This window comes from Bactrocera latifrons, unplaced genomic scaffold (assembly GCF_001853355.1).
Source record: "Bactrocera latifrons isolate USDA-ARS-PBARC rearing strain unplaced genomic scaffold, ASM185335v1 scaffold_308, whole genome shotgun sequence".
In the NCBI taxonomy this organism is placed as follows: Eukaryota; Metazoa; Arthropoda; class Insecta; order Diptera; family Tephritidae; genus Bactrocera; species Bactrocera latifrons.
The window spans coordinates 37,963-58,957 of NW_017536719.1; the positions used below are offsets into that span (position 1 = coordinate 37,963).

The 20,995-nt window shown below is 34.2% G+C and overlaps 1 protein-coding gene across 2 annotated transcripts in view; it reads right to left on the bottom strand.

Annotated features, from left to right (window-relative positions):
* Window positions 1-20,995, bottom strand: part of LOC108970684 — a 45,199-nt gene that overhangs the window by 7,558 nt on the left and 16,646 nt on the right. For both annotated transcript variants that reach the window (XM_018936207.1, XM_018936206.1), the window contains one exon: window positions 1,211-1,424. In XM_018936207.1, the coding sequence (XP_018791752.1) occupies window positions 1,211-1,424 (214 nt within the window). The remainder of the gene's footprint in view (window positions 1-1,210; window positions 1,425-20,995) is intronic.

Here is a 20,995-nt window from a genome sequence, read left to right on the forward strand (position 1 = left end):
AGGGTGACGAGTAGAGTTGAAACCCGGATGTCTGTCTGTCCGTCCGTCCGTGCAAGCTGTAACTTGAGTAAAAATTGAGATATCTTGATGAAACTTGGTACACGTATTTCTTGGCTCCATAAGAAGGTTAAGTTCGAAGATGGGTGAAATCGGTTCACACCCACGCCTTCCTCCAATATAACGCTATTTTGAATTCCTTCTCTATATAATATATATGTACATTAGGAACCAATGATGATAGCGGAAGAAACTTTACACAAATACGGTGTTTGAGCTGAGGTATCCCTTGTGGAAAAATTGTCGTGATCGGACTATAACTTTTCAAGGTCTCTGATATCGAACACGAAAAACTCAGTGCTTAACCTAACCTAACCTAATTTTCCACCTAAAATATCGGTAAATCTCTCAGGTATTTTCATGTAATTCAGAGGGCATCATTTTTATAATTTAGCAATAAAGTTGCTAATAACGGTATATACCGTCAGATGTATGGTTAAATATACCAATGTGATCAGGGTGACGAGTAGAGTTGAAATCCGGATTTCTGTCTATGCGTCCGAGCAAGCTGTAACTTGAGTAAAAATTGAGATATCGAGAGTATAAAATGTTTAGTGACACCCGAACTTAGCCCTTCCTTACTTGTTAAAGTGCGTTGATGAAAACTTCAGAACTTTTAACTTATATAAAGTAAATATAAAGTCTATCCTTAAAAATTTTATTGTACGATTCGAAACCAGAGGTATAGAAATTAAAGAATCTATATACCTTGTCGAGGCAGTACGATGCTCGATATCTACTTAAGAAAATAAAGCTTTGTTTGAAAAGCTTAATATCATTCTTGGAAGAAATAAGGGATATAAACCTCTTAAGAAAATAATGAAATTTTGCAGCAAGATGTAGAAGCCACAGATTCATACGTTTTCCAAAGGAGCTGACAGCTATCATAATGGTAGAAAGATATTGCAAGTATGTATATAAAAACGACGGAAAACCAAACAAAAACTGTATGTATGTAAAGCAAACGGGGCATATAATGTATACAAAGGTGTGGATTAAGCTCTCAGTTGTATGTAAGCATAAGTAAACATGCAAACAATACACACCCATAACTTTGACTTCTGCGTTACTGTGCAATTGGTTTGGCAGTACTAGCATTTTCGAAGAATATTTAGTTACAGCTGTTTTCGCGTAAGTGGGCGGGCGTACTTACCTAATATGGTTAGATTTGTTGTGAAGACTCGCGGTGGATGCGTGGACACTTGACACATATAAACGCCGGCATCCTCTCTTTGTGTGGGATTAATGAGCAGCCGCCAATTGTTTGGATACTGAAACTTGACGCGAATTCTTGGGTCTCCGCTATACGTTATATTGCCAACAGTTAGTAAGGAGACCTTTTCTGTTGTTCGTCTGACCCACATTACCTGAAAAGAGGAGATGAATGAACGTGCATATGTATATATTAGCAAAAAGTAAGTGCATACATAATGAAGATTAAGTGTATTCGAAATTAGTCTTCATTAATTTCAATTTACACAATTATTTGATAATAACCAGTGACTTTAAAACATAATTACGTACTATATACCATATGAATAAGAAAATGTATGATTCGATTTTAGTCATTTATAATTTTGCAATTTTTAGCTTATTATTTGATCGAAATTCCTTCTTCACTAACTTGTGTATAAGTTATCACAAAAAATGTTTATCTTAACATTAGCAACAATTACAACATAATTAATTGCAACATTATTAAAAGTTCAGCAACAAAATGAAATATAATAGGAAAAACATCGCTTCCAACTTGCGGAATCGATGGATATTTCTACTGACTATTAAATATCCGCTAAAATCTGTTGCCAATTATTCTGACGCCCGGTCTAGTAAGCTTGCAAGACACCATCTACATTTCATTTTACTTTCAGAAACAACATGTTGCTACAGAGTATAAAGGGTTTGTTCACCTAACGGTTATACAAGTCATCAAAAACAAAGCGAAAAAGATACAGGGTTATACATATATAAATGATCGGGATGACGATAGAAGCAGAAATCCGGGCGACTGTCTCTTTGTTCATCCGTCCGTGCGGGTTACTTTGAAAGAAAAAATTAGGAGTTCGTAGATGGGTGTAATTGGACCATTGCCACGCTCAGAAATCACCTTATGCCAAAAATAAAAACTCTAATTTGGCACAGGGGATCAAAATAGTAACAATGTGGCCCAGTTTCATGTGCATATCTCCTAATCCACTAAAGTTATAATAACCGAATTCGCCCAGCATAAAACTATAAAAGTTCCTACCGGCAGTTTAAAAATAAAATAATAACACCGCTCAGTCCCCATATAATGGTACTGCTAAAAACTACTAAAAGCAATAAGTCTTTTCCTCTAGGTGGTATGAGAGGACTTTACATGACTGGTGGAGAAAATTGGATGATGAGCGTGACTCCGCCCACTTTTTGGTAAAATCGTATCTCTGGACCCGACTGATCGATTTCAACTAATTTTAGTAAAAATTAATAAAAAAATTGTCCAAATCCCCAGTACCTATAGTTGACTATTGACCGAAAATATCGGTCAATGTATGGGATATACAATTGAAACTCAGAGAGAATACTTTCCTCATAATAAATAGAAGAAGCAACTTGAGCGAAATCCCCGACGAAGTGCCAATCAAATGGGTTAAGAACTGAAAATATCCGACCGCAGCATCCGACGAATATTGAAAAATGAGCTCAAGGTCAAACCTTACAAGTTCCAAAAGGTCCATAATCTCACACCGAAGCAGCAACAAGTAAGACTTGAGAGAGCGAAGCAGTTGATTCGCTTGGCTGAAAGCGGTCAAATTCCGAACATTGTGTTTTCCGACAAAAAATGTTTCCAATTGAGCAATTCGTAAACTCTCAAAGCGATAGGGTTTACTTGACCGGCCATTCATACGAGAATCTAAGTCATCGGTTGGCCATCAGGCTGGCGTGAAAGTAAATGGGACATATTATCGGGAAAGTTTTCTTAAGGCTGCTTTAAAGCCGTGGGCAAACAAACACTTTGGTCACAAACCATTCACCAGATACGAATCCAATAGATTATACTCTCTGAGCCATTGTGGAGAGCAAGGTACGAGTAAAAAATACACCAGTTTTGAGATGCTGAAGAAAGCCGTTGTCCGCGGGTAGGCCAAAATACCGACAAGTCACATTCGGGCAGGTTGTGATTCGTTTTTTGACCGTCTCAAGGCCATAGTTAAGTCAAAAGGGGGTCATATCGAGCAAAAGTGAATTGATCCTGAATTTATGATTATTTTCAAACATTTTGTACTTTAAAATAAATGAAAATAATTTTCCAAAGCGAATTTATGACTATTCTAAATTGCTAAGTTTCAGATTATCTGGTTGACGTTTTACGTCTTTAGATGCTTCCCTGTCGTTGATTCTTGCCAGTAGCAAGAGTAGAAAATGTTCGATTACTTGTTTTTCTTTTACCATCTTTAAAAACGTTAAGTTTTGTTATATTATTAAATTTTAATTCACAATTGTTTTAAAAAATACAACTCGTATTTAACTTTAAATCTTTTAAAATCGTTTCTGTTTCATATTTGTAATTTTTATTGTCAATTGTTTCAGCTAGTTCGATTTCCAAAAATAAGCCAAATATGAACACTTGCTTTCAGTTTTTTGTATTCTAGACCTCAAATGAATAATATGTATATATTGTATAGTGTATTAATATTCCGTTCACAAATTTAGAATTTCAAACTAAATTGAATATCAGCTGATTGCTCTTGTTCGCATTGCCAACACAATTAACTTTTAAGCGAACATATGAAATAAGCCAAGTACGTTTTGTTTATCCATGATTTAGCTATTAGCTTATGATGGCCAAATAAGACACGGCTATTATAAGTTTTTTAATTTTTCCTCTATCTTCTCCTATTGTATTTTTAAGTAAGTTTATATTATCATTGAATTGCTTATTTATTTCAATTTGTTTGTTGACATTTTGAATAATATTTTGACTATTCTTTTATTAAATTTCCAAATAGCTCAAAATTTCCTGCCTGTCGTGATTATCCATTAACTCAGATGACTAGTTGTAAGATTTTCCTACTAATTCATCAGTCCTCTTTTACTTCTTTTGGAATTTGGTTTTGTTAAATGGACCTGTACTCCTTTATTTAAGAACTATATCAGTTGTTCCTCCCTAAGCTCGTTATCCATAATAATTTTTTTTGGTTTTCCGATTTTCGTGAAATGTTCATTATGATGGTCTTCTTTGCTCTCCAATTTCTATCATCTACTCTTATATTGCACGCTGCTGCAAATTTTGTTAGTTTGTCACTAACTTTGACAAATCTTCTTCTTCTTCTTAGTTGGCGTAGTCACCGCTTACGCGATTATAGCCGAGTTAACAACGGCGCGCCAGTCGTTTCTTCTTTTCGCTACGTGGGGCCAATTAGATATTCCAAGTGAAGCCAGGTCCTTCCAAAGAAGTGGAGGTCTTTATCTTCCTCTGCTTCTCCCGGCGGGTACTGCGATGAATACCTAGCCAGCGTAGCCGCTGTCTCTTAATTCGCTGAACTATGTCAATGTCGTCGTATATCTTATACAGCTCACCGTTCCATCGAATGCGATATTCGTCGTGGCCAATGCGAATGCAATTGACCATAAATCTTTCGCAGAACTTTTCTCTCGTAAACTCTAATAGTCGACTTATCAGTTGTTGTCATCGTCCAAGCCTCTGTACCATATAACAGGACGGGAATTATGAGTGACTTATAGAGTTTGGTTTTTTTTCTCGAGAGAGGACTTTGCTTCTCAATTGCCAACTTAGTTCGAAGTAGCATCTGTTGGCAAGAGAAATTCTGCATTGGAGTTCGCGGCCGCCTTTGTTATTGGTGTTGATTCTGATTCCAAGATAGGCGAAATTATCTACGACTTCGAAGTCGTCAACAGTGACGTGGGTAACTAGTCGCGAGTGCGACGACTGTTTGTTTGATGACAGAAGATATTTCGTCTTGTCCTCGTTCACCACAAAAACCATTTGCTTCGCTGCCTTGTACATTCTGGAGAAAGAAGAACTAACGGCGCGTTTGTTAAGGTCAATGATATCAATAACATCAGCATACGCCAGCAACTGTATACTCTTATAGAAGAGGGTACATTCCGTCTTCCAGAACTAGGTTTAAGAAATCACACGAATGGGAGTCCCCTTGTCTGAAACTTCGTTTGGTTTCGAAAGGCTCAGATAGGTCCTTCCCGATCTTGATGGAGCTTTTGGTGTTGCTCAACGTCAGTTTACAAGCAGTAATAGTTTTGCGGTAATACCAAATTCAGACATCGCGGCATAAATACAGCTCCTTTTCGTGCTGTCGAAAGCAGCTTTGAAATCGAACAAGAGGTGGTGTGTGTCGATTCTCCTTTCACGGGTATTTTCCAAGATTTGGCGCATGGTAAACTTCTGGTCGGTTGTTGATGTGCCAGGTGTAAAGCCACACTGATATGGTCCTATCAGTCTGTTGACAGTGAACTTTACAAGACCGGAAGTCGTGATCTGCTTGAGCCACATAAGTATGTAAAATAATCGTTTCTGGCCACTCTCAAGTAAATGGCGATCACAGAACTTTCCTCACTTGCGTGAACTTCTACACATGACTCCATCCTCCAATAAGCCTCTGGAATACGCTTTTTAATGTATTTTGTCCATTTTATTAACTTAGACTATTTTTCTACCATGTATCGCTTGAACTTCAGCTCTTGGACTATAAGGTATTACAATTTGGGTTCTATACTTACTGAAAATTTCTTCTTTTATTGAGTCTAATAATTCTTTCTCTGTCGGACATTCTACCATGCAATTTGAAAAGCTATGTTTGGTGACTTTGGGAATATTCTTTCCCTTTATGTTTATTATTTATGTAGCATGTATGTATGTAATAAGTAACAGCATGAATTATAGCTACGAATTCCTTATCAGTAGTAACTGAAAATTCATTTTCATAATCCGGGCATTTATGTTTGTATAACGTGGGATGAAATTAGAGTTTTAAAATTTTCAAAACTTGAGATAGTTTTGATTCTTTTTTAATAGTCTTTTATAATTTTTCTGTAGTAGCCTGTTGCTCCCAAATGCTTTTCAGTTATTGGTATTTTTAATTTTTTTAATCACTGATATCTTTTTAGAAAACTATATTTAGCTATTTGAATTTTTAAACTGTGATCCTCCAGTTTCGAAAATAGTTTGTCTAACGAATTTAAATGCTTTCTTACGATGTTGAGATAAAATAACATATTGTCGAAATAGACAACTCAAATTTTATTTAAAATATCATTCATCAGCTCTTGAAATGTAGCCGGACATTCTTTAACTCATGCGGAGTTCTGACATAATATTTCTTATCCGTAATCCTATTGGCGAAACAAAATCTGTTTTTTCAGTAACCTTGTTGGCTATTAAAATCTAATGACCGTTGGCTAGACAAATATTGGGCAAGGGATACTTACCATCAACAGTAATTTGATTTAATTTTCGGTAGTCTATTACTAACCGAAATTTTTTATTTCCCGAACTATCGACTTTCTAGGTACTATTATTGTAGGTGAACTATATTTACTCCTGCTTTTCCCAATTATACCTTGCATTTCTACATCCCTAATGTATTTGTTCTCATGCTTAGTAAGTAGCCCTATTATGTCCTTGAGTTGATTTGTTGGCTTGCAGTGGGTTTTATGTATTTCGTGAACTACTGTTTTCGTGTTTATTAAAGTGCTTCTTTCTTTATATATTAATTTTTCATATTGGTTGAAGCAATTTTTCAATTCCTTTCTTATCTTTCTTCTTTTTTAACATCGATTATCCTGCAATTATTAAATATTATCATTCCCTAGTAGGAGATCTTATGGTTTTCTGAAGTCCATCTTCAACCATCTTCAATGGGTATGGTCCTTTTATTTTTTTTTTTACACGTTTTACGTTTCCATTCAATTTGCTCAATATTTCATTTAGAGGTTTATATAGTCTCATCAAACTGTAAATTCTGACAAACATAGCGCTGAGAATTCTAATGTAACAATTTTTTAAGAAAGTGTAAAAATTTATAATTTTATGATTTTACGAAGCATTATGACAAGTTGTGAGTCCCCTAATTATTTTTTCTACAACCGATAAATTATATTTTTCAAAACTTTTATTTTTCATGAAGCTTATAGTAGATCCAGGATAATACCAATGTAAACCATTTTTTGTGGAACAAGGTTAGAATTATTAAAATTTTATTTGGATTGTCTTAGGCTGGTTTATAAAGAACTTCTCATTAGTGTTTGCATCCTCCGGTTGGCATCAACGTCCATAGGCTGAGGTCTACTTGAATATTGCAGTACCGACCTGATTTGTTTTCATAGCGATTTTTTGCTTATTGAAAAGGATTAGCGTGACGATAAATATTTTCTCGTCGCTGAACAGTTTATTCAGTAATGTGGCTATTTTAATTATTTGTTTCTGCTCTATTTTGACTGCATTACTATTTCCTTCGACTATAATTATTTCGTCCCGATATGTTCCTTGGATTAAAACTTTATATTTTTTTAAACATTGGGTTAAGATTCCGTTGATCTAATCTAATGAAGATATAAATTGAAGTCGCTATTTCCGCCCAGGTAACAACATATCTAATTGTATGCATAATTATTTTATTATTTATATCTATGTTCAAGATAGTATTTCTCTCATTGTAATTTCAATAATATTTTATCTATTATTTCTTAAGGATCTCGTTTTCAATTAATTAATACTTCCTACTCTAATAGTGGAAATTTCATTTGGTGAACGAAAATGCTGTTTTAATTTAATTTAACAGGCTTCCCAGCTTTCGGGAGAGTTTAGCGCAAAACAATTTTTTATACATACATACATATAAGAATTCCCTGCCTTTCATAATCGTTGATAACTCTGTCCACAGTTCTCTTAAAAGGCGACTTAACCATTTTCTGTATTTTGAGGCATCTTCACAGACCTTTTTATAGATAGACTAGAATATCTATATATAAAGAAGAAAGTAGTGTTAGTTACACCAATTATAAGTCAAGAACGGCTTTTTGAAAAATGGTGGGGAGGTAGCATAGAACCATGATAAGGACATATAATACTTTTTATCACTTTATGTTAAAATTCAATACAATTAATAAATAAAAAAATTATATTTTAAATCATAAGCATTTATTGAAAATTCATGTAATAATCATTTTAAAATTTTAGTAATTCAAAGATATAAAGAAATACATACATATGTATGTAAGTTACAATTTTCATATCCGTCCGTGTTTAGTACATGGGTTATAGTGATTTTGCTCCTGAACAGGCAGTTTTTTTAAGAAGAACCCGGAAAATATACTTAATATCACAACAAAAAAATGGCAATGACATTCACGTCCTCAGGGCATTGCGGATACTTTGCTATATTATTCCAAGTCAGGGTGATGGTACTAGGTCATTATAGTAAAACCCTCAAAGGGTTTGGCGTTCGTATGTGTCAGTTTTTTTTTATGACCTTTTAAATTTTTTCCTTATCTCCCATGGTTTTCCATCTTAACAAATTAATTTTTTCCAATCAGGCGTACTAAATGGTCCAGATATACGAAAGCTGATTAAAAGTGACGCATTAAACAATGTTTTGATTGACGCTGAATTGAATGCATGGCAGGCAATCAAAGAAGAAATAGAAGGCTTGTTGGGAAAGCATCGAAAGCAAGGAAAAAGGGGTCATAAGGTCATAAAAAAACTGACACATACGACAATAATCCCAAAAATGTTCCACAGTGTTATGAGCGAAGGGCGCATATGCATTTATAATGGCACGATTCCGATTACTTTGGCGGAGGGGTAAAAAAAAACTGAATTTCTGTATAAATGGGGTATGTGCGGAAAGAGGAGCTTCTCCAGGGGAGGAATATCCAAAAGTAAAATAAAAATAACTTAAAAATATTCACGATCAAAAGTTGAAAAATTTGCACTAATAGCACATGGTATTTCTCTATCTTTCACTAAATTTATTCACGTTTTTCACTTTGTATATGTAAATATACACTCTAAACATTGAAATAAGCTCACATTTCAATTTTATTTTGTAATATTTTACCAAAATTTATTAATTTAAAAATCACTTACCTAACTCGTCGCTGAAAAGGTGAGATTGTTTACATTTATGACGAAAACGAGCGTTGCCACATCTTAAACACCAAATATGTAGAATTCTTAACGATTTTTCTTTGTTTGTTTTTTGCATGACTCTTTTTTCTATATTAATTACAATAAAAAATACTTTCCAACATTTTTGAAGTTATAATTGAGTTGTGAACACTTTTTCCTTCTACATATGTATATGTATAATGTGTGATTTATATTTAATAAACACAAGTAATTAAAACTCTATGATAATATTATAAAATTTATATCATATCGGAATGACTGAAGTACTCCTTTCTGTGTTGGCGGCCTTCGGCCGCGCTTTAAAAAAATAGCCCTGGCCAAGCGAATACCCGGGTGGACTGAAGTACTTTCGCGTAGTACTCCTTTCTGAATTTTCGCACTGTACTTATATAGGGGTTTGAGTGTTTCCTTGCCGCAGTGTGATTGGATATCCGATGATGATGTGGAGAGGGAGGGTTATCTAGGGAGCAAAAGGCTTCTGGATGATAGGGTTAGGTGTAGGTGGCAAGAACGTTGGGACAATTGTCCCAATGGCCGAGTGACGTATGAGTACATTCGGGATGTTGGGTTTGTGGAGGATAATSCMGACTTCAGATTTTGTCTGAGTCTGGGTTTCCTGTTAACGGGGCACGGGCCTTTGAATGCATTTTTGCATCACAGGCACCTGTCTGATGGGTCCGGTTGTTCTTGTGGGGCAGGGGTTGAGGATTGGGTGCATGTAATTGCAGAATGCCCGATGTACTCAGACATTAGGGATTTGGGTGGTATGGGGATTAGTTAGACGAATGGGCACTTAGATGTTAGTGGTGTGATCTCCACTAGTCGGAATACCGAATTGTTAGGGTTGTATGCGCGTGAATTGTTTAAACGGCAAAGGCGTTTAACTGTGAATTAGGGTTAGTTTTTAGTATGAATGTTGTGTTTTGTGTTGTGTATTTTGTGGGTCAGTGGGGTCCAACCCCACCTTCTTTACTGGCCACCAGTCCGGAGCTGTATGGAAGCTCAACTGGTAGTAGTTTCGCCTACGAGGTCTGACCGGAGACTTAATTCTGGTACCACGGGGAGCAGGAGCCCTTGGAGRTAACTCCAACCTGCTCATGCGGACTGGCCCCTCGGGGAGTATCGTGGTGGTTGTGGTTTATACCCAAATGCGAGTAGAATTGGCATTTTGTCATTTCGATGTGGAGTTGCATTGCAACCGGGTGCCGGACCCATAGTACGGCAGAGGTTTTAGATAGGCCTCTAACCCTACCAAGGTGGTTAGTGTGTCCATTCCACACTGCCAATTGGTACTGAAAGTGCCTGGCATTTTCAGGGCGCTGATCAACGCTTTGATTTGATCCGTTGTACTTTTGAGTACCGTGGAGTAAGGCTGTCGTCAGCAGGTACCCACGTAAAATTTTCCGGTTGTTGTACTTATTATATACTTTACACTTCACTACGTAATATTTTTATATAATATTACTAATACATGTATATAATATTACTTATGTGCTTAATAAAATTAAAAAAGAAACTATCCATATGCATGATTAGAGGAATTTCAATGAATTGCCTGATCATCACATGGCAGCGCTCCATTTCGTCGTAACTTTTGGGCAAATGAGGTTCAAACGAGTGTAAAATGTAGTTTTTTAGGTAAAAAAACCTGTTAAAAGTGTCAAATTTGGAATTTTTTTACAAGTGTAATTTAAATAATTTGAAGTGAAAAGTGTGAATGGAGTGTGTTTATTGTGATGAAATAGCTCATTGAAATGTACGAATTTTGCGGGTTTTTTAACTTTAAGGTTGAATATCTCCTATACTAAGCGTTTGCGGTACCTATAATCCTGCATATTTTTTAATCAGGAGGACTTCCTCTTTTCAACGGTACCTTCAGGTCGCGGCGCCAAAGAAATCCGAATTGTGCCTTTATAATAGACCAAATGCAATAGCTAGCATAAAAATATAGCACAATAATTGAAGTGTTGGTAAAAAGGTCTATTGTAATTTGAGATATTTGATATGCAGTCCACTAGCCTAACTGTCAATTGGACTCGGTTGATTTCGCTCGTGCACAGCAATGCTTTATTAACAAACGAAATGTTTTTTGATTCATTTTTTTGTAAACTAACACAGGTTGCTTCACCAAAAAGCTATAATAACTTAACTAATGGTTATAATCAAACTAATAGAAATCATATACATACATAGATGGTATTAGTAGTACTAACCCACAGTAAATCGTGTACGAGTCCTCTAGTAATAATAAATGTGCCTTGTATATTTAATAATTCGTATTTTAAACCTCTCGTAAAAGTATTATTGAAATTTTTTTAATTTCTTCTTCGTATAGGCTTGCTTCGAGTCTATAACCTCTCCAAATACAGCTGCTGTTATTGTTTTTTGTTATTGGTCTTGTTGCTACTCTTGTTCTTGGAGTGTACCCGTTTATTATCGTACCTACATATATTTTAAATGTTTGCTTCACTTTGATTATATTTTTGTTTGTTGAATTACGAATAAAACATCAATTTTGCATATGTCATAAATGCACATTTTATTACTTTCGGTATAATGTACGTTTTAGTTACACACAACAAATTAAACATTTCTCTTTGTAGTTCTGATAATTATAAATAATTTTTATTTTTCACAATTTGTAGCTCAGAATTAAAACTTTTATCAAATGTTTGGAATTTTTAACTATTAATTGGCAGCGTTTTTTTTTTTTGTTCGTATCTCCGACTGCGCCAGTTAAAAACAAAGACACTTTATTTCTTGAATCCGTGAAAATGACTGACTTTTGTTATCCTTGTTAGTAAGCTCATTGGACGTACATATACATATGTATGTATGCTCTTGCTAAGTATTTGTGGATGTGGTATTGCATTCAAAAGGGCACAAAGCTTATTCGGTATCTCAAGTTTCTAAAAATTGTCATCTGCATGTACATACACAGCCATAAACACAATAGTAAAATAATGTGGATCATTCCATTGAAAACAAAAAGTTGATCATTCTTTGGAATGAATTCAATTTCTTATTATTTATAGCAAAATCTGCTGCTGTAAGGCGCGCATTCCTTATTAATAATATGCGCAGCTTGCTCGAATCTTATTGGTGCATCTGCCCTTTTTTTGTCATGAAACTAAAAGTTATACCTGATTATTAAAAACAAAACCRTACTGGACTAAAATAAATAAATATTAAGCATAAGTGAAAGTTAAATTTTGATCAAAATCCCTTATATTATATAAATATAGATCCTAAGTGAAAGTGCAAATAACAGAAATAATATTATTTTAATAAGGGCGTGAGGCGATAATAAGTATAACCACTGCTTGAGCTAAAACTCATTTAACGAATTATTGTACGCACTATAATTTAACCAAATCCATCGAATCCTACCCAAGAGAACCTCCAGGATAGAAGGGTAAAACCAGCTACTGGTTTCCAATGAAACAAAAAAAATAAAAAATTGTACACCAGTTAAATAAAAAGGATATTTAAAGTTCAAATGATTGATACAATCGGTCTAATCGTATACTTCGCGTGAATAAATCATTCCCATGTATTTTTATTTTCAGCGAACGAAAATCGCGAATTTCGTGTGAAATTGTGAACTTCGGGAAGCTGTCAAAATGATTTTATTTTGATTAAGTGGCTTAGAACAAACGTATAAAGCCAATTATGCGATTTTTTAGTATTTTTTAAAAATTTTCTTGATTGAATTGGTATTAGCTGCATAAATTTGCAGATAACAATTTTATTGCATTGTTGTATTTTAAGGAATAATGGATTAAAACAACTTGAATGAGACTTGCTATTGGAGGAATCAAGTAACTTAATTCAAAATGCAAACACTTTCTCGTTATTTTCTCTTTTAAAACCCTTTCCTTAATCAAGATTTTCGTTTACGTTTAGGAAAATTTTCAAATATGGGAGATTTTTTCCATGAGAAGTCTACAGATTTTCCAACAGCATTGAATTTTTCTTTGAAGTTAGAGAATCAAGCACACTGTACCAAATATGCGATAAATAGAGGACAACAAAACACCTTTCGAAATCAACCCAGCAGACCAATGCCAATACCATGCCAATGCCCGACTCCCAACAATTTAGAGCTGTAGGGTAGACCAACTAGAATCGATGGATATTGACAGACGTTACCAACAAATAGCTACAACGGAACTGCTACCAACTATTCGCGATTATCAACAAACAATTTCAGAACAAAAAGAATAGAAGAGAAAGAACATAAACTTGGAAAAAATCAAGCATATAATGAAACCCCACTTCATGCTGTATCCGTAGAGGTAAAATAAAAATATCTTATCTAATTAATTTTGAAACTGAAAAAGGTATATTTATTATTTGAAGCGACAGGAATTTTATAATAAAATAAAAAAGTATGTACCAGTAAACGTTATTATACCAAGAATAGGTCATTTTATGAAAAGACTTAAACCGTTAGCTAAAAAAATACCTAATCCCTTTTGCAGAACCTAAAGACAAACTAACATATGCCACAAATGTTAAGGCAGAAATGAGTACGAACACAAATTAGATGCGTCATTGATTTTAGAAAACTGAAAAGTGTTACAATAGCGGATATATACACTATACCAGATATTAAGTAATTCGTTAATACAGTCTCTACAGTTAAGCAACAATCAAATATTTCTTTTTTAGAGTAATTTCCACCAAATTCTCTTCAAAGACAGTGGTATGAAAACTGTGAATAACGGAAAGTTCGAATTCACTAGACTCTCCTTTGCATTGAAAAATGCCCCCTCAATATGCTAACGTGCCCTTAGTGATATTCTTAATGATCACATACAAGCAGTAGGAATTTGCTAAATTAATTATATAATATTATATTATTGTATTTAGCCAAGTCGTAGAATCCCACTGTAAGGATCCTTATAAAAACTTCAGAACCTCAGAACAAACATTAAATGTCACTTCAAAGAACTTTGCTTCTTTATTGAACTACCCGGTTATTATCGAAGTTTTATTTAGCACCCACGCCATTACTTAAGAGAGAGGACGGACGAATATTACAGAGATCATCGGCTAGGAAAGTAATACATCTAGATAATGAGGACAAGAAACCATTTGAACAACTAAAAAAGGCGTTAATATCGACAATATTAGTGACTATTACAGTACCTTGACTTCAACAAATAATTTACATTAACTACATTATCCAATCAAAGTTAATAGAAGATTTAAAAAAATATCTGCACATCAAGCACCGAGAAATTATGATTAACTTCCCCGGGTAAATAATATATCATAAAAATTTATTTTGCTAAGTTGGTAGCACTGTCCTTAATTACTTTGAGATCTGTCAAGCAGTTTGTCAACAGCAGCTGCTTAAGTCGGTACACCTCAGTGGTGCGTTGCGATTTTTGCAATGGATAAAAATTTCGAACAAAGAATTTAACTCAAATTTTATTTTTATAAGTAAGTTTCGTGTGTGGAATTGTTTCGAATGTTGGAAAAGGCTTACTGTGATTCAAAAAGTCAAGCAAACGAATGAAAATATTAAAAAAGTGAACGATACGTTGCTTGAAAATCGTCAGGCAATTATTAGAGAGATGGCAAGAGAGCTCGATATTTCTGTTTGAATGATTTTGGTGGATATTTAGGGTATGAAACGCGTTCTTGCGTCCCGATAAACGTGAATTTTTTTAAAGCCAAAAATGCAATGAACACCACCGCATTCACCACAATTGGTTTCGTGAGATTTTTTCTTGTTCCCCAAACTGAAATTGCCTCTCCGTGGAACCCGTCGATTGAAGAAATAAAATAAACTTCGCTGATGCAGCTGAAGGCCATTGCAAAAAAATATGTCGAAAAATATGGTACATTCTATAGTAAAAAAAAAAAAACGGGCATTACCATTTGGCAGAAACATGATTGCAGAAAAAAATAAATAAATTGTGAAATAAAACAATTTCGCTCTGTGGCTACCAATGGGAATGTCAAATCTCGAAATTACTGCAAATTTAGTTATATTTGTTTATTTGCATATCTTTACGAAATATAACTAAAAGCAAATCAAATACGGGGAAGTTGAAAAAAATTACAATTGTTCAAAAATTTGTGAAAATAATGGCGAAATTCGCTATATTTTGAAATTTTTGTAAGAAAAGGGAAGAAAGTCATCAACGAATTTTGTAAAGTTTACGGAGACTGCTGTATCAGTTCGTGTAGCATAACAATGATTCGCTCGCTTCCGTTCTGGAAATTTCGATGTGAAAGTTGCACCTCGCTCTGGTCGACCTATCGTTGAAAAAGTCGATGAAATTATGGAAAAGATTGACCAGGACCGTCACATAAGCAGCCATGACATCGTTAAGGAACTTAACATTTGTCATCAAATGGCTTTGAATAATTTAAAAAAGTCTGGCTACAAAAAGAATTTCGATGTCTGGGTACCACATGAATTGTCTGTGAAAAATTTAATAAGCCGATTTAACAACGAAATGAAATCGAACTATTTCTGAAGAGAATGGTAACAGGAGACGAAAAGTAAATCAAATACGACAATAATGTACCAAAACGATTTATGGTGAGCGTGGTGAAGCTCAACAACTGGTCGTAAAGCCAGAATTGACGCCTCGAAAGGTTATGCCTAGTGTTTGGTGTGATTGAATAGGAATCATCCACTATGAGGTGCTCCAGCCTGGTCGAACGATTGATTCTCAGGAATGGAAATTGACCAGAACTGGTCAACAGAATAGGCTACGTCTTCCATCAGGACATCGCAAGACAACACACATTTTTGATGACTCGGCAAAAACTGGGAAAGCTTGGCTGGGATGTTTTGATTCATACACTATTTAGCCTTGACTTGGTCAATACAGTACTCGCTTTATGAAATAAAGTTGGCTGTGAAAATAATTTATGGCAGTTTTTTGTCGAGAAACTAGAAAACTTATACACTGATGGAAAAATGTCTCTAGCGGAAAATTAGCAAAAAGTGGTCGACAAAAATTGTACATATTTGGTTCATCAAAGTTCATTGTAAACATAAAAAAATAAATTGAAGTTTGATTAGATATGCGAAAAGGCGTTTTACTACTACCTTATGGATTTTGGATATTTTCAGTTTGAAGGATTAGTTTTTCTTTAATTTTTCTGCAGAATTTTTGTTTGTATCTACTGTTTTGTAACGGAAAATATTATTTTTGTAGTAAGACTTGGGGGTCCTTTCTTCAATAAATATGTTAAAATTTGCAAGTTACCACTTTTTCTAATAACAATAACAAAATTTCAGCATCTGGCAAAACTTTTAAAATGAAACAAATACAAAAACCGAGTGATTGAGCTATCAAAGCAGACAAAATACTACATCGATCCCTTCTTTCTCCTAAGCGAATATTCACAAAATATTGTTTCCGGTGGTTGACCTTTTAGCATACAAGTTAATTTTAAAGAAATCATGTTTTCCTTTATTGAATGCCAAATTGTAACTGAATAACAGATTCTTAAAATTTCCCTAAACTACCTGTAGGTCAACGGCAGCGGCGTTAGAATTATTAGCGGAAGAGTTGAGCGGATATTGAACATTCAGAACTTTAACAAATTTCGTCACGTTGTTGCATTTTAATAATGTTGCAACGAATATTGCTCCATGGTTGCAATTAAGTATAAAACGTTGTTGCAGTAATTATTGCTATGTTCAGATACATATACTTTATATAGGTTTAACTCATACACTGACAGACATATAAGGTTTGTTAGAAAAACGAAAATAATTATATGTATGTATGTAGTTGGGCTAGTATGGACACGATTTTATTTATTTTTCCCAATCCAATACCATTAAAATGCCACATACTAAAAACCTTATATAAAATCTTATAGAGTAAAGTCGATCGATGTTAGAAAATCCTGATATTAGTTATATAAGGGCTAGGTTAAGTTTTCGGTCAAATTTATTTATTTTTTTTTCATTGAGATAACTCACATATTGGGTGATATATGCGGTACAATGTTACCCAGAAGTTCGAAAATAATTAGATTGGATATATGGGGGCTAAGGGAAGTATAGGGACTCAACACCTTTTTGTCATACAGACACACTATTGTCACACATTAACTTATATTTACAGTTCTACATACTAGTCTAGTACTCGTATATATTAATTTATTGCACTTTATAAGTTTTCGGTTAATGGCGTTTTGTCGTCGCGACAGTAGTTCGATTACGCCCATCTACGAACCCGTACTTTTCTTCATCCTTACTAATTTTTTAATTTTTACTCAAGTTACAGCTTCCACCAACGGACGAACAGACAGATACGAGTAGTAAATTTTAGATGATACATACAACCTTTAGGTGAACAAAAATATTATATTTTGTAGCAACATGTTGTTAATATGTATATTGATTAAAGGTGCTAAATGTTAACCAGAAAATCAGAATTAAAGATATTAAGAATATGATATTAAGACCAAAGTCTACGCCAACTCCATTCATGTTCAGCACTAAACATAACAGTAGCACTGATGCACATTGAGCTGGTTTAGTACTTATAGTAAGTGAAAATTTTAAATTGAAAGCTATTAACCGATATGTAAATACTAATAATTAAAGAACTCACCTATATATGACTAGAAAAGTATTGGACATAAATGTATATTTATCTAAATATAGTATGCAGCTTTTCCCGAGAAAATGCAAATGTATTTATGAATTTATCTGTGTCACTGCGAACGCTCTCGGAAGATAGGCAAAGTTTCACAAGTTCTATAAACAAGTGCTTCTCAAAGGCCATATTACCAAATGGTTTGTTGGAAATGTTGTAAAATTTTGGCGCTATCACTCTGGAGTAAAACTGGTGTGTATGAGAAATAATTAAACAAAGCAAAGTACTTAGACCGGCCGCCTGAGCTCCCCGTTAAAGTTTATGTTAGTGGCCAGAGTTGTATTGCGAGCACCTGATTTGGGTCAGGCGCATCCTTTTACGGAGTATGTGCTCATCTCAGTGCTGAAACTACTGCCAACTCTGTTGCTTCCAATTAAAGTTGCCTAGCTTTTTGAAGTGTTTCAAGTGAGCGATGCTCATGCTTTCAGCCAAATTAAATAGTTTCTTATGAAGACTTTTGGAATGCAAAAACGCATGTATGCATGAATATGTACAAATGCATTTGTATCCATACACATACTGGCTTGGATAAAAGTTTGTATGGTATACACTAACGAATCTACCATTTTTGGACAGGAAGATGCATTTAAAGAATATGTGTATACTTTCACAATATATTGTATAGAGTGAAAAACAAAGATATCAAGAAACTGCCTAGCATGTGTAAAGGTATGTTTCCCTGCTTAGGTGAATGTGATATGCAGGAGTATTCGTTCAACATATCACGAAACGATTTAGCTAATTCTGTAATTTTAATAGTGTAAGTAGTATACACATATCTATATTAAGGGTATACATTTATATATTAAGGGTATACATATGTATATACAGTGAGTGGGTTGAAACAATCGATATTTTTTATTGCATTTTCTTAGTGTATATCCATTGAAGATTATTTCTTCCGAATTTCATAGAGATCTGACCACTAGAACCAAAATTTTAGCTGTCAACAGGGTGCTTCTCCCAAATGCTCCGAGTACGTTCCGACTGCTCGTTCGCGATTATCTTAAAATGATATTTTTTAAAAAGTACCGTTGCGGTGAGGAAGGCCTATCGTTCAAATTTTTTACTGGCTCCTTAAAAACGACAATATCTCACACTTGAACTAAAGATTATTTGAAACAGTTTTTTGTGGAATGAAAAAACTGAATTTTTAGAACCACAAAAATACAGGAACTGTTYTTTTATTTGATTGCAGATGAACCGTCACCTATTTGTCGTGCTTACCACAAAGCGTGTAAGAAAAAAAGTGTATCGGCACAACAGCTGTAGTGAAAACAAATGGGCACATTTTACACTGAAAACTTAAACTTAACAACTTAAACTTAACAACTTTAAACTTATATACACGTATCAACAGTGTTCAATTATTAAAAAAAATCGATCTTTGCAAAAAAAATGTTTTTTTTTTTAAATAAGTGTGTATAACCCCTTAAGCTTTGTGAACCAATTTAAACTCGAACGTCACTTTGAAAAGTTTGAGAGGTGTCTAGGAACCTATTTTTCAGAGTACTAAACGAAAAAAAAAATATTTTTTTTGAATCACCGTAATGTATTTTATATATATAATAATCAAATATATTATATAACGCACACATTGACACATTCATCAAACGTTTTGTTAGAAAAATGGTACGTACATATTTAGAATATGAGAGTAGAGGATATTATCGACCCGGTTTTGTCTATATTTGCTAAAACTACCTTCTATGCATATGCCACATACTAACAAATGTTCCCGGAGATTCATCAAGGTACAGTCACTTATCATATGGAGTAACGTCATCTGAATATCCGTATGTATATCTTACATATTATAAGATACACTGTTATCAGTAAAACACGCTCTCTCATTTTCATATACATATTTACCTCAAATGTTGGCAGATAATGTGGTAATAATTTATATGAAATTTTGAAAATGGCTGTGTGTCAAAGTGAGCTTCGAGCAAAGAGCCAACATTAAATTTTGTTCTAAAATTGGTAAAACTTTTACCGAATCGTTTCAATTGATGAAACAAGTTTATGCAGATGATTACCTATCCCGTATCCCGTTCTGACGCTCAACATGTGGGCCAATCAAAATCCGTGATCACCGGATATTCTATCGAAACTGTGCGTGAATTCATCAAAAACCACCGAAATCGTTGTTTAAATTCATGCAAATGCCGTATTGAATCAGAAGGAGATATTTTGAATAAAATAAATTGATTTTGCCGAAAAAACCATTTGTCCTGTTTTTTTAAGTCCTGTTTACTTTGGAACGCCCCTTGTATATGTTTGTTTTATGGTTGTTGTCCTATTTCGCCTGTAAAGTAGGAATGTTAGTACCGAACTGGGTAAAATCGGATCAGCAGCTTCTAAAAAATGTGATTTTATCTAAAAGTGGAGGGTACCACTCTCATTGGTTTAAAGCCCTCTCATACCATTTAATGTCTCTGCCATAGTTATCATTCGTTTTCGCAGTGTTAGTAATAGTTCTTGAGAGAATTGTTCTAAGCGAATGATTATATTGCAGCTATAGCGGTACATTAAACCTACTAAAGAGCGGGATCACGAATACTTCTTCAAAACTTTCAGTTAACAGGTGTCCTTTGCTGCTCCGGTCCCCTGATTTAGATTTGTCTTTATTTGTATCAAAATTTAATTAGGTCCTTGTAATTTGGTATATGTTCCATAATAAAAAAATCGTACTTAAATTTCAAAAACTTGCAAAGAAAACATATACGTGACCTTGTCTACGAAAAGGGAGCTAACGTGCGAAAACTAGTTTATGACTTTTTTAATTTTATCACGTGAGAAAGCATCTCATCTTCCATTGGAATCAACTAAGATTTTTTGACACCTAAGCCCCCTTTCCGTAGACCAGGTCACATATATAGTATTATCAAACTGAAACCAAATTAATATTAATTAAAAGCTAAAAATAAATAAAAACATTACAACCATTCTTTGAACCGTAACGTGAATTCCAAAATATTAAGTATATCTTGAAAAAAATTGCATTCCTTAAAGTTAGCGAAAAACGTTTGGCCTAATAATTAATTCGCGCACTGTACAACTGCTTGGTGGTAGTTGAAATTTTCTTATGCTCTAGTCAACCCCACTGACACAGAGTTGTAAACCATAATACGAAAAACGTGTT